At 41.9% G+C, this 19,748-nt stretch overlaps 1 protein-coding gene across 3 annotated transcripts; it reads left to right on the forward strand.

Moving 5' to 3' along the window:
* Window positions 1–661: 661 nt before the first annotated feature.
* LOC127646773 (macrophage mannose receptor 1-like) lies at window positions 662–15,449 on the forward strand. 3 transcript variants are annotated; one of them, XM_052130642.1, is made up of 6 exons: window positions 662–1,370; window positions 1,520–1,588; window positions 1,686–2,057; window positions 13,440–13,775; window positions 14,525–14,610; window positions 14,819–15,449. In XM_052130642.1, exons 2-6 carry the CDS (start codon window positions 1,546–1,548, stop codon window positions 14,999–15,001), a joined length of 1,020 nt encoding a protein of 339 aa, XP_051986602.1. In that variant the 5' UTR covers window positions 662–1,370; window positions 1,520–1,545; the 3' UTR covers window positions 15,002–15,449. The 3 variants fall into 3 exon arrangements, with proteins under 3 accessions (XP_051986602.1, XP_051986621.1, XP_051986611.1); XM_052130661.1 differs by lacking the exons at window positions 13,440–13,775; window positions 14,525–14,610; window positions 14,819–15,449 and adding exons at window positions 2,149–2,484; window positions 2,664–2,749; window positions 2,986–4,159; XM_052130651.1 differs by lacking the exons at window positions 662–1,370; window positions 1,520–1,588; window positions 1,686–2,057 and adding exons at window positions 12,796–12,866; window positions 12,978–13,349.
* The last annotated feature ends 4,299 nt before the right edge of the window (window positions 15,450–19,748 follow it).

Raw genomic sequence — 19,748 nt, forward strand, 5'->3', positions numbered from 1 at the left:
ATGGAGCATTGTCCTGCTGGATAAAAAACAATCATCAGAGTTGGGAAACATTGTCAGAGCAGTAGGAAGCAAGTTTTTGTCCAGGATTACATTGTACGTGGCTCTATTCATGCATCCTTTATAAAGACAAATCTGTCGGAGTCCAACCTTGCTGAAGCAACCCAGATCATCACCGAACCTCCACATGGTCATCTGATGTTAGATGGACTCCTGGAAAGGCATTCAAGCCTCAGAGTCTCACACCCACTGTGAAATTTGGTGGAGGATCAATGATGATCTGGGGGTGCTTCAGCAAGACTGGAATCAGGCAGATTCCAAATATTGATTTCTGAAGTTAAAATATTAGTATTGTGTTGTTTAAAAAACAATTTTAACTTGTTTTCTTTGCATTATTCAAGGTCTGAAAACACTGCATCTTTATTGTTAATTTGATAATTTTCTGCAAATAAATGCTCTAAATGACATATTGGATTTTTATTTGGAGAGAAATGTTGTCAGTAATTTATAGAATAAAACAAAAATGTAAATTTTACTCAAACACCTACCTATAAATAATACATTCAGAGAAACTGAGAATTTTGCAGTGGTTACTTAATTTTTTTCCAGAGTTTCCAGTGTACTGTACTGCATATTTACATTTTACATTTCATCTGTTTGTTGATCCTGTATTATGTGAGCATCAGATACAGTTTCTGATTGGCTGTGATTTTGTCACTTGGTGCCGCAGTTTTGCTTTCAGTGATGACAATTACTTGATGCTAGAAATTTGTCACATCACACTTTGTGCAATGGCACTTGGTGGTATGCCTTGGTTAGTTTTAACATGGAGAATACAGCACATCCTCTGTACTCTGTAAGTTTTCCATGTTATATACTTTTAGTGTAGACATTGTACCTGAGCAATAGAATGCCAATGTTGGGGCTTTGTCCAGTAATCAACTGAACTTTCTATCTAGGGCACTATACATATTTGTATCAGAGAAATCACATGCAGCATTTAGCTGGTGCTGGAATCACTATACTAGTTTGCATCCCATCTTATAAAAATATTTTTTATAATAATAATTTAGCCTTTTATAGTGTAAAAGTTTTACACCAATAGTTAATCCCTTATGATTGCCTTACTTCTTTTAAATCATTTTGCAGATTCACATCTGTGGAGGAAAAAAGACAATTGAGTTGGAATATAGGGTGATCATTTATTAGTCACCTCATCTAAGAAAGGGAGGATCTTTAATGCAGAGATATCAACTGTGGTTGGTTCTGTGAAAAGCAAGATAAGATACATTTGCAAGTCTAACAAATTTCTTAAAGCTCTTAACCATTGCTTATCTTTGCCAACTAGGAAAAACACTGTGAATCAAAGTTAGGTAAATATGTATTCCTAAAGCTTCACTCTAAAAAATAAACTGCTAATGTGTATTTGTATTGTGTAATACTGTTGTAAATAATACATTTTAACATGACCTGACAATTGTCTTAATGTAGTCTTTATTTCTTCACATACATTTTCCATCAGGTTAGTTTTGCCTAAATAAAAAAGAAATGAAGTTTGTACAAAGGATACTTTTCACAATACTGTTAGTCGGTAAGTTTATTTTGTGTTTTACATTGTTTGTTGAACAAAAGAATAAAACTAATAACTTTTAATTCATTATTAAACTTTTTTCTTTTCTTTTTTTTAGGATTTCCAAATTTTCCATTGTGCTCATCTCGTTTTTATTACATCGTCAATGAGTTGAAGACTTGGCCTGATGCTCAAAACTACTGCAGAACATACTTTTATGATTTAGCAACATTTGACAGCCAGGCAGAGCAAGATCAAGTTGTTCAAACAATTGTGAGCCAAGGTTACACGGATAGTGTTTGGACAGGCATATATGATGATCGCTACAGCTGGAGATGGTCCAACGTTCAGAAAAATGCAACATACACTAACTGGGGGAATCAACAACCAGACAATTATCAAGGAAGAGAGCCTTGTACTTACATGTATTCCTCAGGAGCTTGGTATGATGTGCCATGTACATGGTATCAATATTTCCTGTGTTATAATGGTAATTGAATCTATTCTTTTCTAACTATAATCATATGCATTAAGAAAAAATAAAAATTAAACAAATAAAATAAAGAACCATATTCCTACAGCCACAACAAACACAACTGTCCTGATCACTCTGTCTAAAACTTGGACTGATGCTTTGAAGTACTGCAGACAGTATCACACAGATTTGGCTGCAATTGAAAATCAAGCTCAGAATGAACAACTCCGTCTGTTGAATCCAAATGGGTTTGCAGTTCACATTGGTTTATACAGAGACACCTGGAAGTGGTCGGATCAGAGTATCCCCTTATTCAGTCCTTGGTGTCCCGCTGAACCAAATAATTATGGAGGAGCAGAGTATTGTGCAAAACTGTCTTTGTCTTTGTCATGTTGGAGTGATATACCATGTACTCAAAACTACAGATTTGTCTGCAGCAGTGGTAAGAATATCATTAGTTTTTTTTTTGCTTGTGTGTGTGTGCGTGTGTGTACGTCTTTGTGCGTGCGTGTGTGCGTGTGTGTGTGTGTGTGTTCAAGCTTGAATTTGGTATGGAGAGAATATGATGTTTACTGTTTCTCAAGTTGGAAGGTAATGATTTGAATATTAAAATCCCCACAGCACAGAAGATGCAAATACTGAGAGTGCAAGTGCAGGCAACATCGAACCTTAATATTAATTATTTTAGAAGCACGTTTTTGCAGCAGGTCAGTGTCAAATAAAATTGTACTAAATAAATATTTAAATCATGCAATATCCTAAACAAACTTTTCATGATTTGTAAACATCCTTGGAAATAAAATGGATTAGTTTGTGCTCATTATATTCTGTAGTGTCTGTATGTGTTAAAGATACTGCTGTTGCTTATTTACTGAATTACTTAATACTTACATATTTAAACACATTAAAACATGACAAGTGACACGGTTCTGTTTGTCATCAGTTCCAGCAAGCACTGAGGGCACATGGACTGCCGAACAACACCAAGGTGACACTGAGGACACAACCTGATGGAAAAATATTCCACATCAAGAATGTTGCAATCCAGAAAAAGGTCACACAATGTCCAGCTGGTTAAAAATAAGAATGGCTCAAATAATCAACTTACATGTCTACACACTGTACACAATATGTTATGTTAAAAATGAATAAACTAAATGCAAACAGCCTAAAAAAAAAAATAAAAAAAAGGAATTTTGTTAGCACACTTTTGTAGCTTTGTAGTTATGAAAGCTGGTATAAACTAGTATAGCTTCAAATAGCTTGAATGTCTTATGAATTAATTATGTTATAAATAATGTTGCCCTGTTTATTTTTCTATCCAAATGGACTGTGTGAAGTGCTTGGGGTAGTCGAATATCAGGCTCACAAAATTGGTGGCAGCATATACATTTAAAAGAACCCTGCATGTCTAGAAAATAGGCCCTAGATCTAGAGAAGTAGCTAATTAGCTTGGGTTTGGAGATCAAACATATTGGGGTGCAATTACACTTGTTTGCTCTTGACACATACTGTATGCAGAGCGCTGTATGAGACTCTCAGGGCAAGCGTCAAGCATGAGGAAGTGTAATACAATTTCTCTCAAGAATGTTTCGAGAATGCAGATGTCAAGATATATAGTAATCTAGAAGTTACATTTTGGTCTGTTTCTCACCCAAAACCAATATCACCACTTCAGAAGACATGGATTAAACCACTGGAGTCGAAAGGATTTCCTTTATGCGTCCTTTTTGGAGATTAAAAGTTTTGGACCCCATTTACTTGTATTTTAAGGATATGAACACATCATGACTTTCACATGTCATGTTTTCTGCATATGAAAGAAAGTCAAATTGGTGACTACATAAGGTTAAATTATGAGAATTATTATTTTTGGGTGAACTATTCCTTTAATTTGAAAAAGCTTAGCACATATTTGTTCTAATTGCTCTTTGTTCACAGTAAGTTATAAAAACTCATATCTAATGCAATTCAAACAGTAATCTTGACTTGACTTGGCAACTATTAGAATACTTGTTATTTTGACCCTATCACAATCACTTACTAATATGACATATTGTAAGCCTGTGACTTTAGAACCCTGAGATTTGTGAGCATGTTGAAACACAATAGATCAAATAAAGGCTGACAATGTGGGCCAGTGTTATTCCATCATTACACTTTTGGGAAATCAAAGAGAAACTACTGGATCTCAAAGGAGAATTGTAGCAGTAATATCCTCTGGTGCAAATACACACAAGGAACAATTCTCATGCAATTGATGATAAAGCAAGACCACACAAGCAAGGGTGCTGTTGTGACTATATAACAGTATGGCTGTCATCCGGCTGTAGGCACAAGGCTGCAGACCATGGGTAAATTATTTTAAAAGGATTTAAAAAGCTCAAATAAATGTGTTAAGTCTGCAGAGCACTCTGTGTTGGACAGTTGTGCTTTTACATTTCAAACATTGTCAGTCATTTACATCACTGTTTCAATTATCAAATGTTTGTTGCCTGTTTAAGTCCTGCCTATTTGAGAGCTTAATCGTATAGAGAAGCCGGCCTTTCAGTCAAGACATAAGTGCATTGATTACAAGCTTAATGTCCAATAAGCTATCAGATGCTTTCTTAAATGCAAAAAGAGCTGTTCAAGTTTTAGTCCTAAAACCCATTAGACACTTAATATTTTAATGCCACAGGTTCCCTTTGGAAATTCCAGTGGGTTTTTATAACTGCAATTTTGGATTCTACAACATAAATTACACATACTTCAAACTTAAATTTTAGATTTTTTTAAGGACACTGTTAACAAGTTGCTAATGTAGGAATACAGTGGTTTTTCTTTTTGTGTCAGACACCTACACTCACATAATTGTGGTATGGTAGTCCATATTTAGCAACTTGTTTGCATAAGACAGTTAAAAAAAACACTGTGGCTTCAGAATTCATGTACAGAGCTATCACTATGTGTAACTTATGTTGTAGACTAAAACATAAAATTATCTTCAAGTTTTTTTACTACAGACATTATTTTACTCATAAACCCAAAATGTCTAGGTTACGGATGTATCCTCCGTTCCCTGATGGTAGGAACGAGACGTTGTGTCGAAGAAGCGACATTCTCTTGAGCGCTGAAAATACATCTGATCTATGAAAAAAGGCCAATGAGAAGTTGGCGGACAGAATTAGCATTTTCCGCCCCCTGACATACGGGTATAAAGGCGGGGAAATGCGTCTGTTTCATTCAGGATTTTTCTGAGGAGCCGGAAATGGTCCGGCCACAACAGTGGCTCGGCTCAGCGACGTGGCCTGTAGGACACAACTCGTTACCTCCATCGGGGAACGGAGGTTACATTCGTAACCTAGACGTTCCCCGTCTGTCGTTCACTACGACGTTGTGTCGAAGAAGTGACACTAGGGCTCCAATTTAAATCACACCATGCGCTGAGCCGTGTACGTGTACTGCTGTCACAGGAGCGGGCAGGTACTTGACGTGCCAAAACGACCAGCTGTATCAGACTGCACGTACCCTTCCCCAATGCACCATAAAGTCGTCGGAACCTTATAGTGCCGAGCCGAGCCTAGCCAGGCCTCTTTTCTCTTTTTTTCTCGCATAGAGCAAAACAGCTGGGGCCCTTACACGCATCGTGGGAAGGGGGTCTTACCCAGTTTCCTATTCTTTCAGGGGGAAAAGACCCTGCGAAGACCACACCCGCCTAGAGAGGGGGAGGTAAAAGTGGCGAAATACACCACATGGGCTTTTAGGTCACATGTGGGAAGTGGCGCGGTGGTAGATCTTCGGAGGGAGGAGTTGCTACAGACACGGCGATCGGGGGGCAGTGGGAACTGCCCAAGGGAGACGCGGGTCCACTCGTAAGGTGTGTGTGTCATTACGAGTGGATACACACAGGTGGAAAGTCCACGTAGGAGCCCTGACCTGTGGAGCACCTATTCCAGTACAGGGTAGATTGAGTACCCGCAGTGGATTGGGTCGGCGAATTCCTCAGCTGAATGGCGGACCCCGAGGGCTAGGGAGGAGTCATCCAGGGAGCCGAGTGAGTGGGATCTCCTGGGAGAAAAAGCGCATGGAAAGGGCACTAGGTGCAAGCGATCCACGAGGTCAGTCTGTCAGCATATTACCGAGTTCTACCGGCTCGGACCTGAGAAAACACGGGACGAAACCGACTCAACCCTGAGATTGTAATATCTCGTAAAGGTATTGGGTGTTTCCCAACCCGCTGCTCTGCATTTGTCTGCTAAGGAGGTGCCTCTGACCAGTGCCCACGAGGACGTAACACTTCTTGTTGAGTGTGCTCGGCTCCGCAAGGGGAGGGGCACAGCCTGGGTGTGATAGGCCAATCTAATGGTGTCCACTACCCAGTGGGAAGGCCTCTGTTTGGAGACAGCGTTCCCTTTCCGCTGTCAACCAAGGCAGACAAAGAGCTGCTCAGAACGTCTAGAGCTTTGCGTGCGGTCCAAATAGATACGCAAAGCACGTACCGGACACAACAATGAAGGGCTGGGCCTGCTTCCTCCTGGGGCAGCTTTGCTTGCAGGTTCACTACCTGGTTCCTGAAGGGAGTCATAGGAACCTTGGGCATGTAGCTCGGTCGTGGTCTTAGGATCACATGAGGACCGAACTCCAGGCAGGTGGAGGGGGACAGCCTCCCCTCCAACCTCTCCTGCAGGGATGAGAGCACTGACCTAACTGCGCACCTCTGTGGGTCTTCAGCCCGGGAAGAGCACCAATTCGCGATCAAGTGCCACTTCAGGGCGTAAAGTTACCTGGTAGAAGGGGCTCCGGCTTGGTTGATCATGTCTATGACGGCAGGTGGTAGATCAGCTAGATCTACCGCATCCCATCTAGGGGACAGACGTGGAGGTTCCAAAGGTCTGGGTGCGGTTGCCAGAGCGTGCCCCGTCCCTGAGAAAGAAGGTCTTTCCTCAGGGGAATTCGCCAGGGAGAGGCTGTCGTGAGGAGTACGAGATCTGAGAACCAAGTCCGAGTGGGACAATAGGGGGCTACTGGAGTGATTTGTTCCTCATCCTCCCTGACCTTGCACAGCACCTGTGCAAGAAGGCTCACTGGGGGAAATGCGTACTTACTCAGCCCCATGGGCCAGCTGTGTGCCAGCATGTCTGCCCCGAAGGGAGCCTTCATTCGGGCATACCAGGGCGGGCAGTGGGAGGTCTTTCGGGAGGTGAACAGGTCTACCTTAGCCTTGCCGAACCATTCCCAAACCAGCTGGACCGACTGCGGGTGAAGCCTCCACTCTCCACTGGGCAACTGTTTTCATGATAGCGCGACTTGAGTTGCTGCTGGCTCCAAAGGAGGAGACGACGGGCGAGTTGTGACATGTGGCGGGAGCATACGCCACCTTGGCGATTTATGTACGCTACTGGGGTGGTGCTGTATGATCTGATCAAGATGTGTTTGCCCTGAATTAGCTTGAGAAACCTCCGCAGGGCAAAGAAAACAGTCAGCAAGTCTAGGCAGTTGATGTGCCAGCGCAGCGGGGCCCCTTTCCAATGGCCCGCGGCTGCGTGCCCGTTGCACACGGCGCCCCAACCCAATTTGGAGGCGTCAGTTGTGAAAAAGCGTCGGGAAACCTGCTGCAAGGGGGCTCCTGCAGAGGTCTGTCCAGGGTTTGAACGTTTGGCGGCAGGCGGGGGTGATGAGCACACTGTGCGTGCTGTGGCGCCATGCTCGTCTTGTGACTCGAGTCTGGGGCCATCTCTGAAGCGGTCTCATATACAACGACCCCAGTGGCACAGCCACTGCGGAGGATGTCATATGCCCCAGGAGCTTCTGTAAAAGTTTTAAAAGGACCGCTGTGCCCGGCCTGAAGGTGGTACGCTGACAGCATGGAGTTAGACTGAGTTAGACTGAGTCTAACTCCATGCCGAGAAAAGAGATGCTTTGATCTTGCTCTTTTCCCAGTTGACCTGAAGCCCTAAACAGCTGAAGGTGCCCGAGCACCTGGTCCCTGTGGGTTCATAGTAACTCTCGGGAGCGGGCCAGGATGAGCCAGTCATCGAGGTAGTTGACTATGCGAATGCCAGCTTCCCGAAGCAGGGCAAGGGCTGCCTCCGCGACCTTCATAAAGATGCAAGGGGACAGGGACATACCGAAGGGGGGACCTTGTACTGATACGCCTGGCCATCAAACGTGAGCTGTAGAAAGGGTCGATGTCGAGGCCAAATTGAGACGTGGAAGTACGCGTCATTCAGGTCTGCCACTGCAAAAAATCTAGATGCCGGGCACAAGTTAGGATGTGTGTGGTAAGATAAGATCTTAGCTGTGGCTAGGCAGGCAGCAAGAAAAAGTTAAAACTCTGAAGTCTCTCAAAGGTGATTTAATTTTCTTGTCAGGGCATGCTCCAAACAGTGTAACAGGGTTCCATCCACCAAAATTCCAATACAGGGAAAAAAAAAAAAAAAAACATAACAAAATAATATTTACATGAAAAACATCAAACACGTTGGCTACTGGCCCAACGGTCACCCTTCATTCTCTTTTTTTTTTTTTTTGTCCAAACAATTAGACTCTTTATAGTTGAGGCTCCTCCCCTCAAATTCAAACATACCAATGGCAAGGCTGTCTTAAATACAATCTACAGAACTTATTTATAATATCATATATAATATCAACATTCAAACATGAATATTAGCATCCTCGTTATCAAGCTCTATTTTCATCATGAAAACCAACGAGAATCTTAAAAAACATGCATTCAATGTAATACAATTCAACATTTTCAATACTTAAACTCCTCCTCCTTTGGGAAGGTATAAATCAGGCTTCCTGTTGGCGAGCCCCTCCTATTAGGAAGTTCCAGGAAGAAGGTAAGACAAAGATTCACCATTAACAAACAGCTCATTTATATAATTTACATTCACCTTTTCTCATTTACAGGCACAGAAGGCTAAGCCCGACAAACATGAGTCGCAATGAAATGTGCACCTTTCACTCGAGACATGTGTGAGACAAAACAGTGAATAAAATCATCTTGAACACAAAACCCATTGTTTGGTTCTTTGAATTGAAAGTTACATACCTCCCTTTATCACATTGTGTCTTGCGTGAGCATTTTGAACAGGAGTTTGTGCAAGGCCCGGTTGAAAGCTCGCAAGTCCAAGATCGGTCGTAAGCAGCCGCCTTTCTTGGGTACGATGAAGTAAGGGCTGTAGGGACCCTTCTTCATCTCGGCTGTAGGGACAGGCTCTATCGCGTCTTTGAGTAAGATATGATTTCCACACACAGGGATTTGGCATCTTAAGACGCTGTGCGCGAAGTGGGGCGGAGGCCTGGCAAACTGAATTGTGCAACCGAGTCGGATGGTCCTGGCCAGCCAGCGTGACGGATTGGGAAGTGAAAGCCACGCATCCAAGCTCCGTGCTAGGGGCACTAAGGGGACGATTATTTTTGACGGCAGGTTGCAGGAGCAGGTAATGAGGCGTCGGGAGGCAAAGGTGCGTTCCGAGGCTCTGGTGCTGAGAGAAGACTCGAAGTACTTACCTTGCTCTGCACACCCGGCAGGGGGCGGGTCAGTGACTGAGGAGGAGGTCCCATGGAGGCGTCCTCTGGACTCGTCAGAACTGTCCGGCCAGGGAACAGTCGTGGGGCTGGAGTCGAGAGGTCTGTGTCCAGTGGGCTGGGACTGTTGAGGTGTGGCAGCAGAGTGCCGTGAGAACGGCATTTGCGGGCCAAGTGACCCAGAGAAAGAGGAAATTGCTCTATTGTTGAAAAACATGCAAAAAAAATACCTTTAACTGAAGGTTCTCTTCCCGGCCCTCCACCGGGGGACGCAGTGGTCTGCTTACCAACCCCAGAGCAAACGTCTCAATCTCTGGGTCATCCGTCTCAGGAACGCTTGGGAGCCTTCCAGGTCCTCGAAGGGGTTCGTGAGACGGGGGGCATGCGCTTCCTGCGGGGTGCACGACGCTGGGGCTGAGAGCTGGGCCCGCTCTTGGTTGAGACGGAGCTGCATGTTTTTTTGGAAGCCGCAGGAGGACGTCCTCGGCGGGCAGACAGAGCACGACCCGTGTAGGAAGTGCAAGGGTGTATGATGTTGAGTGATGGCCTCCATCTGCTTCTTCACCGCTGAGGAATGCTGGGCGGAGTCGTCAACGGTGCCGCAGAATGGACGGCACTGGGAGATGGGGGCGTTTGAGAAAACGTGCTTTGTCTACCTCTTGTATCTCGACCAGGTCCTCTCCATAGATAACGTTTCTGGACCACAAGGGTGGCCATCACCCGTCTGAGTGCCTGCGCTGGGACCTTCGTGGCCCCAGGGGGCGCGATCGGTCATTGAACGCAGTTCCTGCAGCACATCAGGAACAGGACTACCCATTTTGAAGTGCCTTGGCCTGGTGTTGATTGCAGGAGGGGCCATGGTATGCAGGGCGGAAGCGGTCTGGAACCGCTCCACCGTCGAGTGTAGTGAGAACGGAGGAGCTAGGAAGCCGGTTTCTGGCAGTAAAAGGTGCCCTTTACGGCTTACTCAACTCATCATGCACGTCCGGGAAGAAAGGAACCAGTGGGGGGGGGCGCGGCTGTGAGCGGCGCACATGCCCGAGGAACCAATCAAGTAGCTGTGAGGGGCGGACGGAGGTTTCCAGTCCAGCCTCGTGCTAGCAGCAGCCAGAGAAAGCATATCGGACCTCTGCGCGTCAGCCTCAGACTGGGCGAGCAGACCCGAAGGTGGTGGCCCAGGCGAGTCATCGGCATCAGACGCTGCTGTGACGCTCCCCGATGCAGCGGCGATGTCGTCATACAATTCAAGGGAGAATTGTGCTCAAGGGAGAATGGCTGTGAAGCAAGCCGCACTCATCCCGAGCTCAAGCAACGGAAACAAGCAAGTGTGCCGTTAAGGCGGGTGGTTCGTGGGGATTTTCCCGGTGAAACCGAGCCCGTCATTATCCCCAAATCGCTTTCATCGCCCGCGGCGCCTGCCCCAATCCCGTAGGAAGGAGGCGAGGCGCGACCGCAATGCTGCAATGGCTATGTTCTCGTACTGAGAACATTAACCATTCATAAAACATTGCCTGCGTGTGATCGCAGCCCAGGCACGCGAGGCAGCTTTTATGACCGTCAGAAGTGGAGAGAAATCAACCGCATCCAGAAACTACACAGAGGCGCGTCCTGAAAAGGACGTTCAACGCCAGCTGTGTATTTGCTCTTTTAGAGAAACTAACTCTTTTAGAGAAAATCACTCTTTTACAAACACTCTTTTAGTTTGCGCTGTCGAAGCGCCCAGGGGCAAACTGCACTGCTGTGCAGAGAAGGAGAAAGCCGCTGAAGTGCACCATAGATCCAACAGCAGATCGCTCAGAGGTGAGAGGGAACAGGTGTGTGACTCGCAGCTCGCTGCATACACGACCATCGGCTCCGAAGAAAATTTCAGAATGAAACAGATGCATTTCCCAACCTTTATACCCATATGTCCGGGGGCAGGACATGCAAATTCTGTCCGCCAACTTCTCATTGGCCTTTTTTCATAGATCAGAGGTATATTCTTCTCTCTGCCCAGTAGATGGTGATATGCATGAAGAATGTGAATCACCAAAAACAGAAGAAGAAATTTAAAGTGGAGACTGACAAAGCAGGGAGGAGAATTAGTAAAAAAAAGGAATTAAATATTGATCTGTTTCTCACCACATCATCATACTTCTGAAGGCATGGATTAAACCACTGGAGGCACATGGATTAGACTACTTTTTTGCTGATTTATGTGATTTGTGGGACTTAAATAGTTTAGCACTGATTAACGTTCATTGAATGGACCAAAAGAGCTGAGATATTCTTATATATTCTTCTAAAAATCTTAATTTGTGTTCTGCAGAAGAATGAAGTCATGAACATCATGAACTACACATAAACTGATTTTAATGTAATTGTTTCATACAGTATGATTTAAAATGGTGATCAGTTTATTGAAAATAACTTTTATGTTTATCTTTTAAATTTTTTCATTTCTGTTTTTTATTCATTTATAAATCATTATTTTATTTTTTGGAATCAGATTAATGCAGTGTTTATCATAGATAAGTGATGTAATTTACAGTGTTCATTATAATGGGGCATAAGATTTACAACTCGGTACTCAATACTCACTACTCATGAGTACTTTTAAATGAGCTACACTTTTACACTTATTTGAGTAGTTTTTAGGTCAGCTACTTTTATTCTACTCAAAATATATTTTTTGGGAAGTAACAGTACTTCTACCTGAGTATGATCTTTCAGTACTCTTTCCACCCCTGTCAGCTACCTAGAAAAAGCTGTTTTATTGTACATAGGAGTGTTCCCCATGGTGGTTGCCATGTTAAGATAACACAAACAACCAAATACTACTCACTTTATCTTAGTAAACCACCAATTATCAAACAATTTCATTTGCGGGAGAAAGTATTCATTGGTGATGAGTGCTTTTGCATGCTGCTGTACACATAACAATGTCATATTGGAAAAGGAGGATCCCTAAGGCAGAGACAACAACTATGGTTGGTTAAAAAAAGGAAAATAAGACAAAAAACATTTGCAAGTCTAACAATGTTCTTACTCTCAAAGCATTGCTTATCTTTGCCATTTTTGGAAAAACACAGGGACACAAAGTCAGGTAAAATACTAAAGCTCCAAATTCACAGTAAATGATAAACTGCATGCTGTAAGTGTATTTGTGTATTTGTATGTGCATTATTCTTAATAATATATTTTAAAATAACCTGACATTGGTCTTTTTCACTTAAATCTTATTCATTACCCATCACAGTAGGTTTGCCTAATTAAGAAACAAAATGAAGTTTGTACAAAGGATACTTCTCATAATACTGTTTGTTGGTAAGTTTAAGATGTGTTTTATTTTTGTGTTTTACATTCTTTGTTGCACAAAGTCATAAAAAGAATAATAACCCATTCAATTTAATACATGAATAAACTTTTTTTTCCAAGGATTTAGTAATTTTCCATTGTGCTCATCTCGTTTTTATTACATCATCAATGAGTTGAAGACTTGGCCTGATGCTCAAAACTACTGCAGAACATACTTTTATGATTTAGCAACATTTGACAGCCAGGCAGAGCAAGATCAAGTAGTTCAAACAATTGTGAGCCAAGGTTACACGGGTAGTGTTTGGACAGGCATATATGATGATCGCTACAGCTGGAGATGGTCCAACGTTCAGAAAAATTTTACATACACTAACTGGGGGAATCAACAACCAGACAATTATCAAGGAAGAGAGCCTTGTACTTACATGTATTCTTCAGGAGCTTGGTATGATGTGCCATGTACATTGTATCTATATTTCCTGTGTTATAATGGTAATTGAATCTATACTTTTCTAACTTTAATCATATGCATTAAGAAAAAATACAAATTAAACAAATAAATAAAGAACCATATTCCTATAGCCACAACAAACACAACTGTCCTGATCACTCTGTCTAAAACTTGGACTGATGCTTTGAAGTACTGCAGACAGTATCACACAGATTTGGCTGCAATTGAAAATCAAGCTCAGAATGAACAACTCCGTCTGTTGAATCCAAATGGGTTTGCAGTTCACATTGGTTTATACAGAGACACCTGGAAGTGGTCGGATCAGAGTATCCTCTTATTCAGTCCTTGGAGATCCACTGAACCAAATAATTATGGAGGAGCAGAGTATTGTGCAGAACTATCTTTGTCTTTGTCACGTTGGAATGATATACCATGTACTCGAAACTACAGATTTGTCTGCAGCAGTGGTAAGAATATCTTTAATTTGTGTGTGCGTGTGTGTGTGTGAAGGTTTGGGTGGTTTACAAGGACATTTGTTGTGTCCCCATAATTCAAATCACTTAAAAACATAGTAAACATATTATTTTTGAAAATTTACAAATTCAGAAAGTTTTTTGTGAGGGTTAGGTTTATGGGATAGAATCTATAGTTCATGCAGTATAAAAATCATTATGTCTATGGAGAGTCCTCATAAGGATATTAGCACCGCGTGTGTGTGTGTGTGTGTGTGTGTGTGTGTGTGTGTGTGTGTGTGTGTGTGTGTGTGTGTGTGTGTATTTATCACTTTGTAGGGACCAAATGTCCCCATAAGGATAGTAAAACCCAAAATTTTTGACCTTGTGGGGGACATTTTGTCGGTCCCCATGAGGAAAACAGCTTATAAATTATACTAAATTATGTTTTTTGAAAATGTAAAAATGCAGAAAGTTTTCTGTGAGGGTTAGGTTTAGGGGTAGGGTTAGGTTTAGGGGATAGAATATAAAGTTTGTACAGTATAAAAACCATTATGTCTATGGAAAGTCCCCATAAAACATGGAAACACAACATGTGTGTGTGTGTGTGTGTGTGTGTGTGTGTGTGTGTGTGTGTGTGTGTGTGTGTGTGTGTGTGTGTGTGTGTGTGTGTGTGTGTGTGTGTGTGTTTGAATTTGGGATGGACAGGATATTTATTTTTTCTCAAGGTACATAGTACTGATTGGAATATTTAAATCCCACAGCACAGAAGATTCAAATACTGAGAGTGCAAGTGCAGGCACCATCAAGCCTCAATGTTAATGATATTAGTACCACTTTTGTGAAGCAGGTCAGTGTAAAAAATTTTTTTTATTGTGCACAATACTTTTAAAGTTATTTAAACATAATGGGGATTTTTAATATTTATCTAATCTATGTTAAATATGTGTTAAAATATGAAATATGTGTTAAGGGTTCTGCAAATACTTGTATTCACAGACACATTAAAACATGAAACGTTACACATTAAAAGAGTTGATGGTTTTATTTGACTTCAGTTCCAGCAAACGCTGAGGGCACATGGACTGCCGATCAACACCAAGCTGACATTGAGGACACAGCCAGATGGAAAAACATTCCACATTAAGAATGTGAAAGAACCAAAAAGGTCACAAAATGCACAGCTGGTAAAAACTGATGTTTCTAACAGAAGAATGGCTCAAATAATCAGCTTGTATTAGTTACTGTACATTCACAATGTATCTTTAAAATAACTAAACTAGACTAAACTAACATAATTAGCTCAATTTTGTTTCTATATTGTGTAAGTTAAAGGTGCTGTAAGTGTTCTGGAACTTCCGCTTAGCCACTGAATTAGACAGACTCCCTATTTCTGAAACTCCACACTCCACAAATACTGTTGTACCTATAGAGATAATTGAAATCAAAGATAGAGCACAAAAGCAGCAGCACATATTCAGGTTATTTTGGGACAACTATTTCAGTAATATCGGTCAGGTAATACCAAAGGTGTGGGAAGCGGGTGCTAAGGTTGGAAAACCGTATCAATGAGATTTCATATGCATCATTGTATTTATGCAGTATATACACAATACAATTTTCACTTTCAGTATATCTGACAGTTATGTTAATAAAAACTGCATACCCTTTCAGAGAGATTTGTCATGCTTGTAGGCAGGGCTCTGTCGAACTGAAGTGAGTCCTTTGATAGATATTAGTGAACTTTTTATTCTCCTTTTTTCCTTTTATTTGCACAAAAGCAAAAGGGGTCATGTCATGAGGAATACAATTTGCCTTGATATTTTGACAAATATCTACTAGAAAAACATACAGTGTAATTGAGAACTCAAAATGTAATCCTCAATGCAATAAAACCATTTACTGAAACCAAGCTGCCACAATGCCTCGTTCTCTACTTCCATAATATTTTGATGTCACAAAGGGTACTCATTAATTCTTGACCACCTCTACAGCAACTATATCAATGCCTACTTTACATCATAGCACCCTTGGCCCCACCCACTGGGGTGCAGTTTGTGTTCAGAGAGAGAGATAGAGCAGGATGATACTGGAAACTGGATGTGTGCATTTTCATTGTGCTTTGGACTATGTATGTGTGTCGTGTGGATGTGTCTTCAGTGCATTTCAGTGTGGATTGCACGTTTTATTGACTTGTATCAGCGTGATTTCTTGTGAACCAGTCATAAAATGATTCAAGCTTTGCAAAGGAATTGTTATTGAAGGAAGAGGTAGTCAAAAATCTTGAACCGGATCAAAAACTTAAGTAAGCAGTTCCATTCATGAATATTTCAAATGTCATGACTGTTTGATAGTTAATGGTGCTGATACACTGTTTACACCGGGTGCGTCCATTGACACAAAAACTTTCGGAACCGTTAGTAGTTACAGTGCATAACTACTGGCACATAATTATTATTATTATTATTGGAAATTCTTTCATCATTCACCCTCATGTTGTTCCAAACCTGTATGACTTTCTTTCTTCAATGCAACACAATTAAGGAGATGTCAGACAAAATGATTCTGTGTGTATTACTCAAACAACGATTGTTCTCACAAAAGAGAAAAAAGCACCCATTGTGCAAGCACGGGACGCACACACATTCTCAGAAAAAGAGCCATCACCTCTTCATGTTTCATACACACCACATATTATGCTTAACCTCTTCCCTATGGTGACCGGCACTCTATCTCCTATATGCTCCCTGGTAATGCAGAGTAGTCAGCGTATAAACTGAATCATATAACCGTACTCAATCATTTTTAACACCCAGTCTGACTCAGTGAGGGAATCAATAAGCCCGCTCTCCGCTGCATGAACATGTGGCGCGCTCTCACAGGTGTGTCAGACTGGGTGTTAAAAATTGAGTACGGTTATATGATTCAGTTTGTATGCTGACCACTCTGCATTACCAGGGAGCATTACCACAGGAATGGGGACTTCATCCTCAGACAGTGATTTGGAAAATATCTGGCAAAGCGGAAGTCGACCTATTCTCTTTCATGGAGAATGCCCACTGTCCCCTTTGTACTCCATGTCCCTGCTGGCCGTGGACGCACTGGCTCACAAATGGCCGGTGAAACGCAAATATGAATTTCCCCCGGTTCGCCTCCATCATTCTGTCATCAGCAAAGTCTGAGTGGGCATGGAAATAGTTTTGCTCATTACACCAAAATGGCCCAGTCAGTCCTGGTTTCCGGAGATGATATAAATACTAGAAGGAAATACCACTGAGGAGAGACCTTCTCTCTCAAGCATAAGGCACAATTTGGCATCCCTAGCCAGAGCTGTGGAACCAACATGTGATAAACACCATTTTACAGGCTAGAGCACCATCCACAAGAGGCCTCAATGCACTTAAAGGGCACCTGTTTGCAAATCGGTGCTCTTCATGTGGTAAAGACCCAGTGAAGTGGCCCATAGCTGAGATTTTGACATTCCTTCAAGAGAGGCTGGATGCTGGTCTTACCCTATCAATGCCTAGTCATAAAGTTCCTTATTGAAGCAAGGCTTTTGAACCCCTCTCGCCCTACTATGGTGCTGACTTGGGAATTAAATCTGGTTTTGAAGGCAATCACAAACTCCCCGTTCAAGCCATTTGAATCTGTTGAGCTGTGGGTGCTTTCCTTATAGGCCACACTCCTATTGGCTTTGGCCTCATTTCAACGGGTGGGTGACATGCAGGCACTGTCGACTGAAAGTTCATGCCTGGAGTTTGGTCCAGATCTGTCAAAAGCCACCATTAAACCTAGAAAAGGCTACATGCCCAAGGTTTTATCAATGCCCTTCAGGGCTTAGGTGGTTCGTTTGCAAGCCTTCTTTTCCCCACCATTTAATTAAGATGAAGAGCAATCCATACATATGTTATGCCCGTTGAGGGCATTGCATACATATATTGAGTGCATCCGTAAGTTTGGGCTATCGGATCAGCTCTTTATTTGTTATGGAGGATGCACAAAAGGAATGTCCGTCTCCAAATAAATGCTCTCTCACTGGATCGTTGGTGCGATTGCCTCGCTTGCGAAACACAGGGTGCGAATTATCAATGTCAATTTCACTTTATTTATAAAGCACAACTAAAACAACAGCTGTTGATCAATGTGTTGTACATAGTAAAATAAAAGTTAACTTGACTAATACCTGTATAAAGTGTGTTACAATAATCGAGCCGAGACTTGATAAAAGCATGGCTATTCATATACACTTTAATATGACTTAAAAGTCATTGGCCTGTGGCTCCTTAATGAATATCTCTATTTAGTGTTATAACTCTGAGAGTGTAATGTCACGTAGTGCAGTCACGTAGTGCAGCATGGGGATATAATTCCCCATAGTGCTTACAGCAATGTCATGAAAAGGAACATCACTGGTTACACATGTAACCTCTAGACATTGCGAAAGCTGGGCACTCTACTACTTCAAAGTTTTATAATACGAGTGACTCACTCTTGTCCCTCAGTCAGAAAATTTGGAAGAAATGGTGATTGAGTGCCCCCTTATATAGGCTGACTGCGCCAAAGGGCTCAGACACCATTGCCAATCAGAGGATTGCCGTGATTGTATAAGGGTTTCAACAATGTCGTGTGAAGAACACTCCACATAGTGCTTACAGCAATGTCTCTTTCCCTTCATCTCAGAGAACTAAGGTTACATGTGTAACCGTATACGTTTTCTTTAGTTGGAGCTGCAATTCTAATCTTGAAATATTTGCTTGTCTTGATGTAGAGTTTGCATTTCCACCTTGCCCTTGTAGTAGAAATGGTAAACAGATCATAAAGGGTAAACAAATTTGGCTTACTGTCCATAAAAGAGAGACTTAAGCATGCAGTGAAATAGTTGAGCTGATTTTAAAGGTGTTTCTGTGGGAGCAGAATAAAAGTGCTTCTGTGGTAATAGATTGGTTGAAACAATAGTAAAATATGCTTCTGGGGCAGCACTGCAGCGACATTGGAATAGTTGAGCTGATATTAAAAAAAGTACTGCTGCAGCAGTAGATTAGTTGAAACAATATTTTCAAAACAGAGAATGAACATAATGAAGTCTTTGGATTCTTTTCACCATCAGAAGAAAAACAAATCAGCCAGGGAAGAAGAATCTCATTCAAAAGAAGTCCCCCAACAATCATCTCACTACACATTCAACTAAAATTGTGATTGGTTACTTTCTCCTGTATAAACACATTATGTCACTATGTCAGGGTGACCCAATGGATAAGTCATTCTCTGGCCTATGCCATCTCTCTTGTAAGTTTTTTCCTAAACTGAGACTATCAGTTAAAATTGGAGATGGCTATGCATGGTACAATTAGTCTGGTATCTCTTAGAAGTCCTATATCAAAGACATCATAATGCAACAACACAGATAACAGAAGCTAGAAACTAGAGTGAAACAAGAGTAAAGGTTAAATATTAGAATAGTACATGTGAAATTATTTTTCCCTTACTTAATGCACAGGTAGTTCCAGTCAGGTTTGATCACCATACTGTATTAACTTTGCTGTCCTCCATAATGAGGCATTGCAAGAGTTTTATGCCTCTGCTCAATAACCTTCCAACACAGATATAGTGTTGTAAGTCTGATGAGTCTCAGAGCTGGGATTTACCATCACATCACAAAACATCTTCAAGTCATGTAATGGCATCTTTAAATCAACTGTGAAGCACTGCAAAAAAAAAAAACAGAAAAGAGATTGGTGTTCAGTACTCCCATATTACTGAGTCAGACCAGGAGATAGATATGAATGCACTTTTACACACCCATAGACCTTGTAGGTAAAGCTGTGCTGATATAGCGACACAACAGCACTCTTGCTTGTGTGATAGTGCTTTAGTATATAAAAAACATAAATTTCTATTCCCATTGAAAAAGCTTGTAACATAAATGCTACGTCATAATTTGTGCATGGTCAGAATGTGTACTGCATTTGATTAAGAGAGTGCTTCTTT

The sequence above is a fragment of the Xyrauchen texanus genome, chromosome 1, assembly GCF_025860055.1.
Source record: "Xyrauchen texanus isolate HMW12.3.18 chromosome 1, RBS_HiC_50CHRs, whole genome shotgun sequence".
In the NCBI taxonomy this organism is placed as follows: Eukaryota; Metazoa; Chordata; class Actinopteri; order Cypriniformes; family Catostomidae; genus Xyrauchen; species Xyrauchen texanus.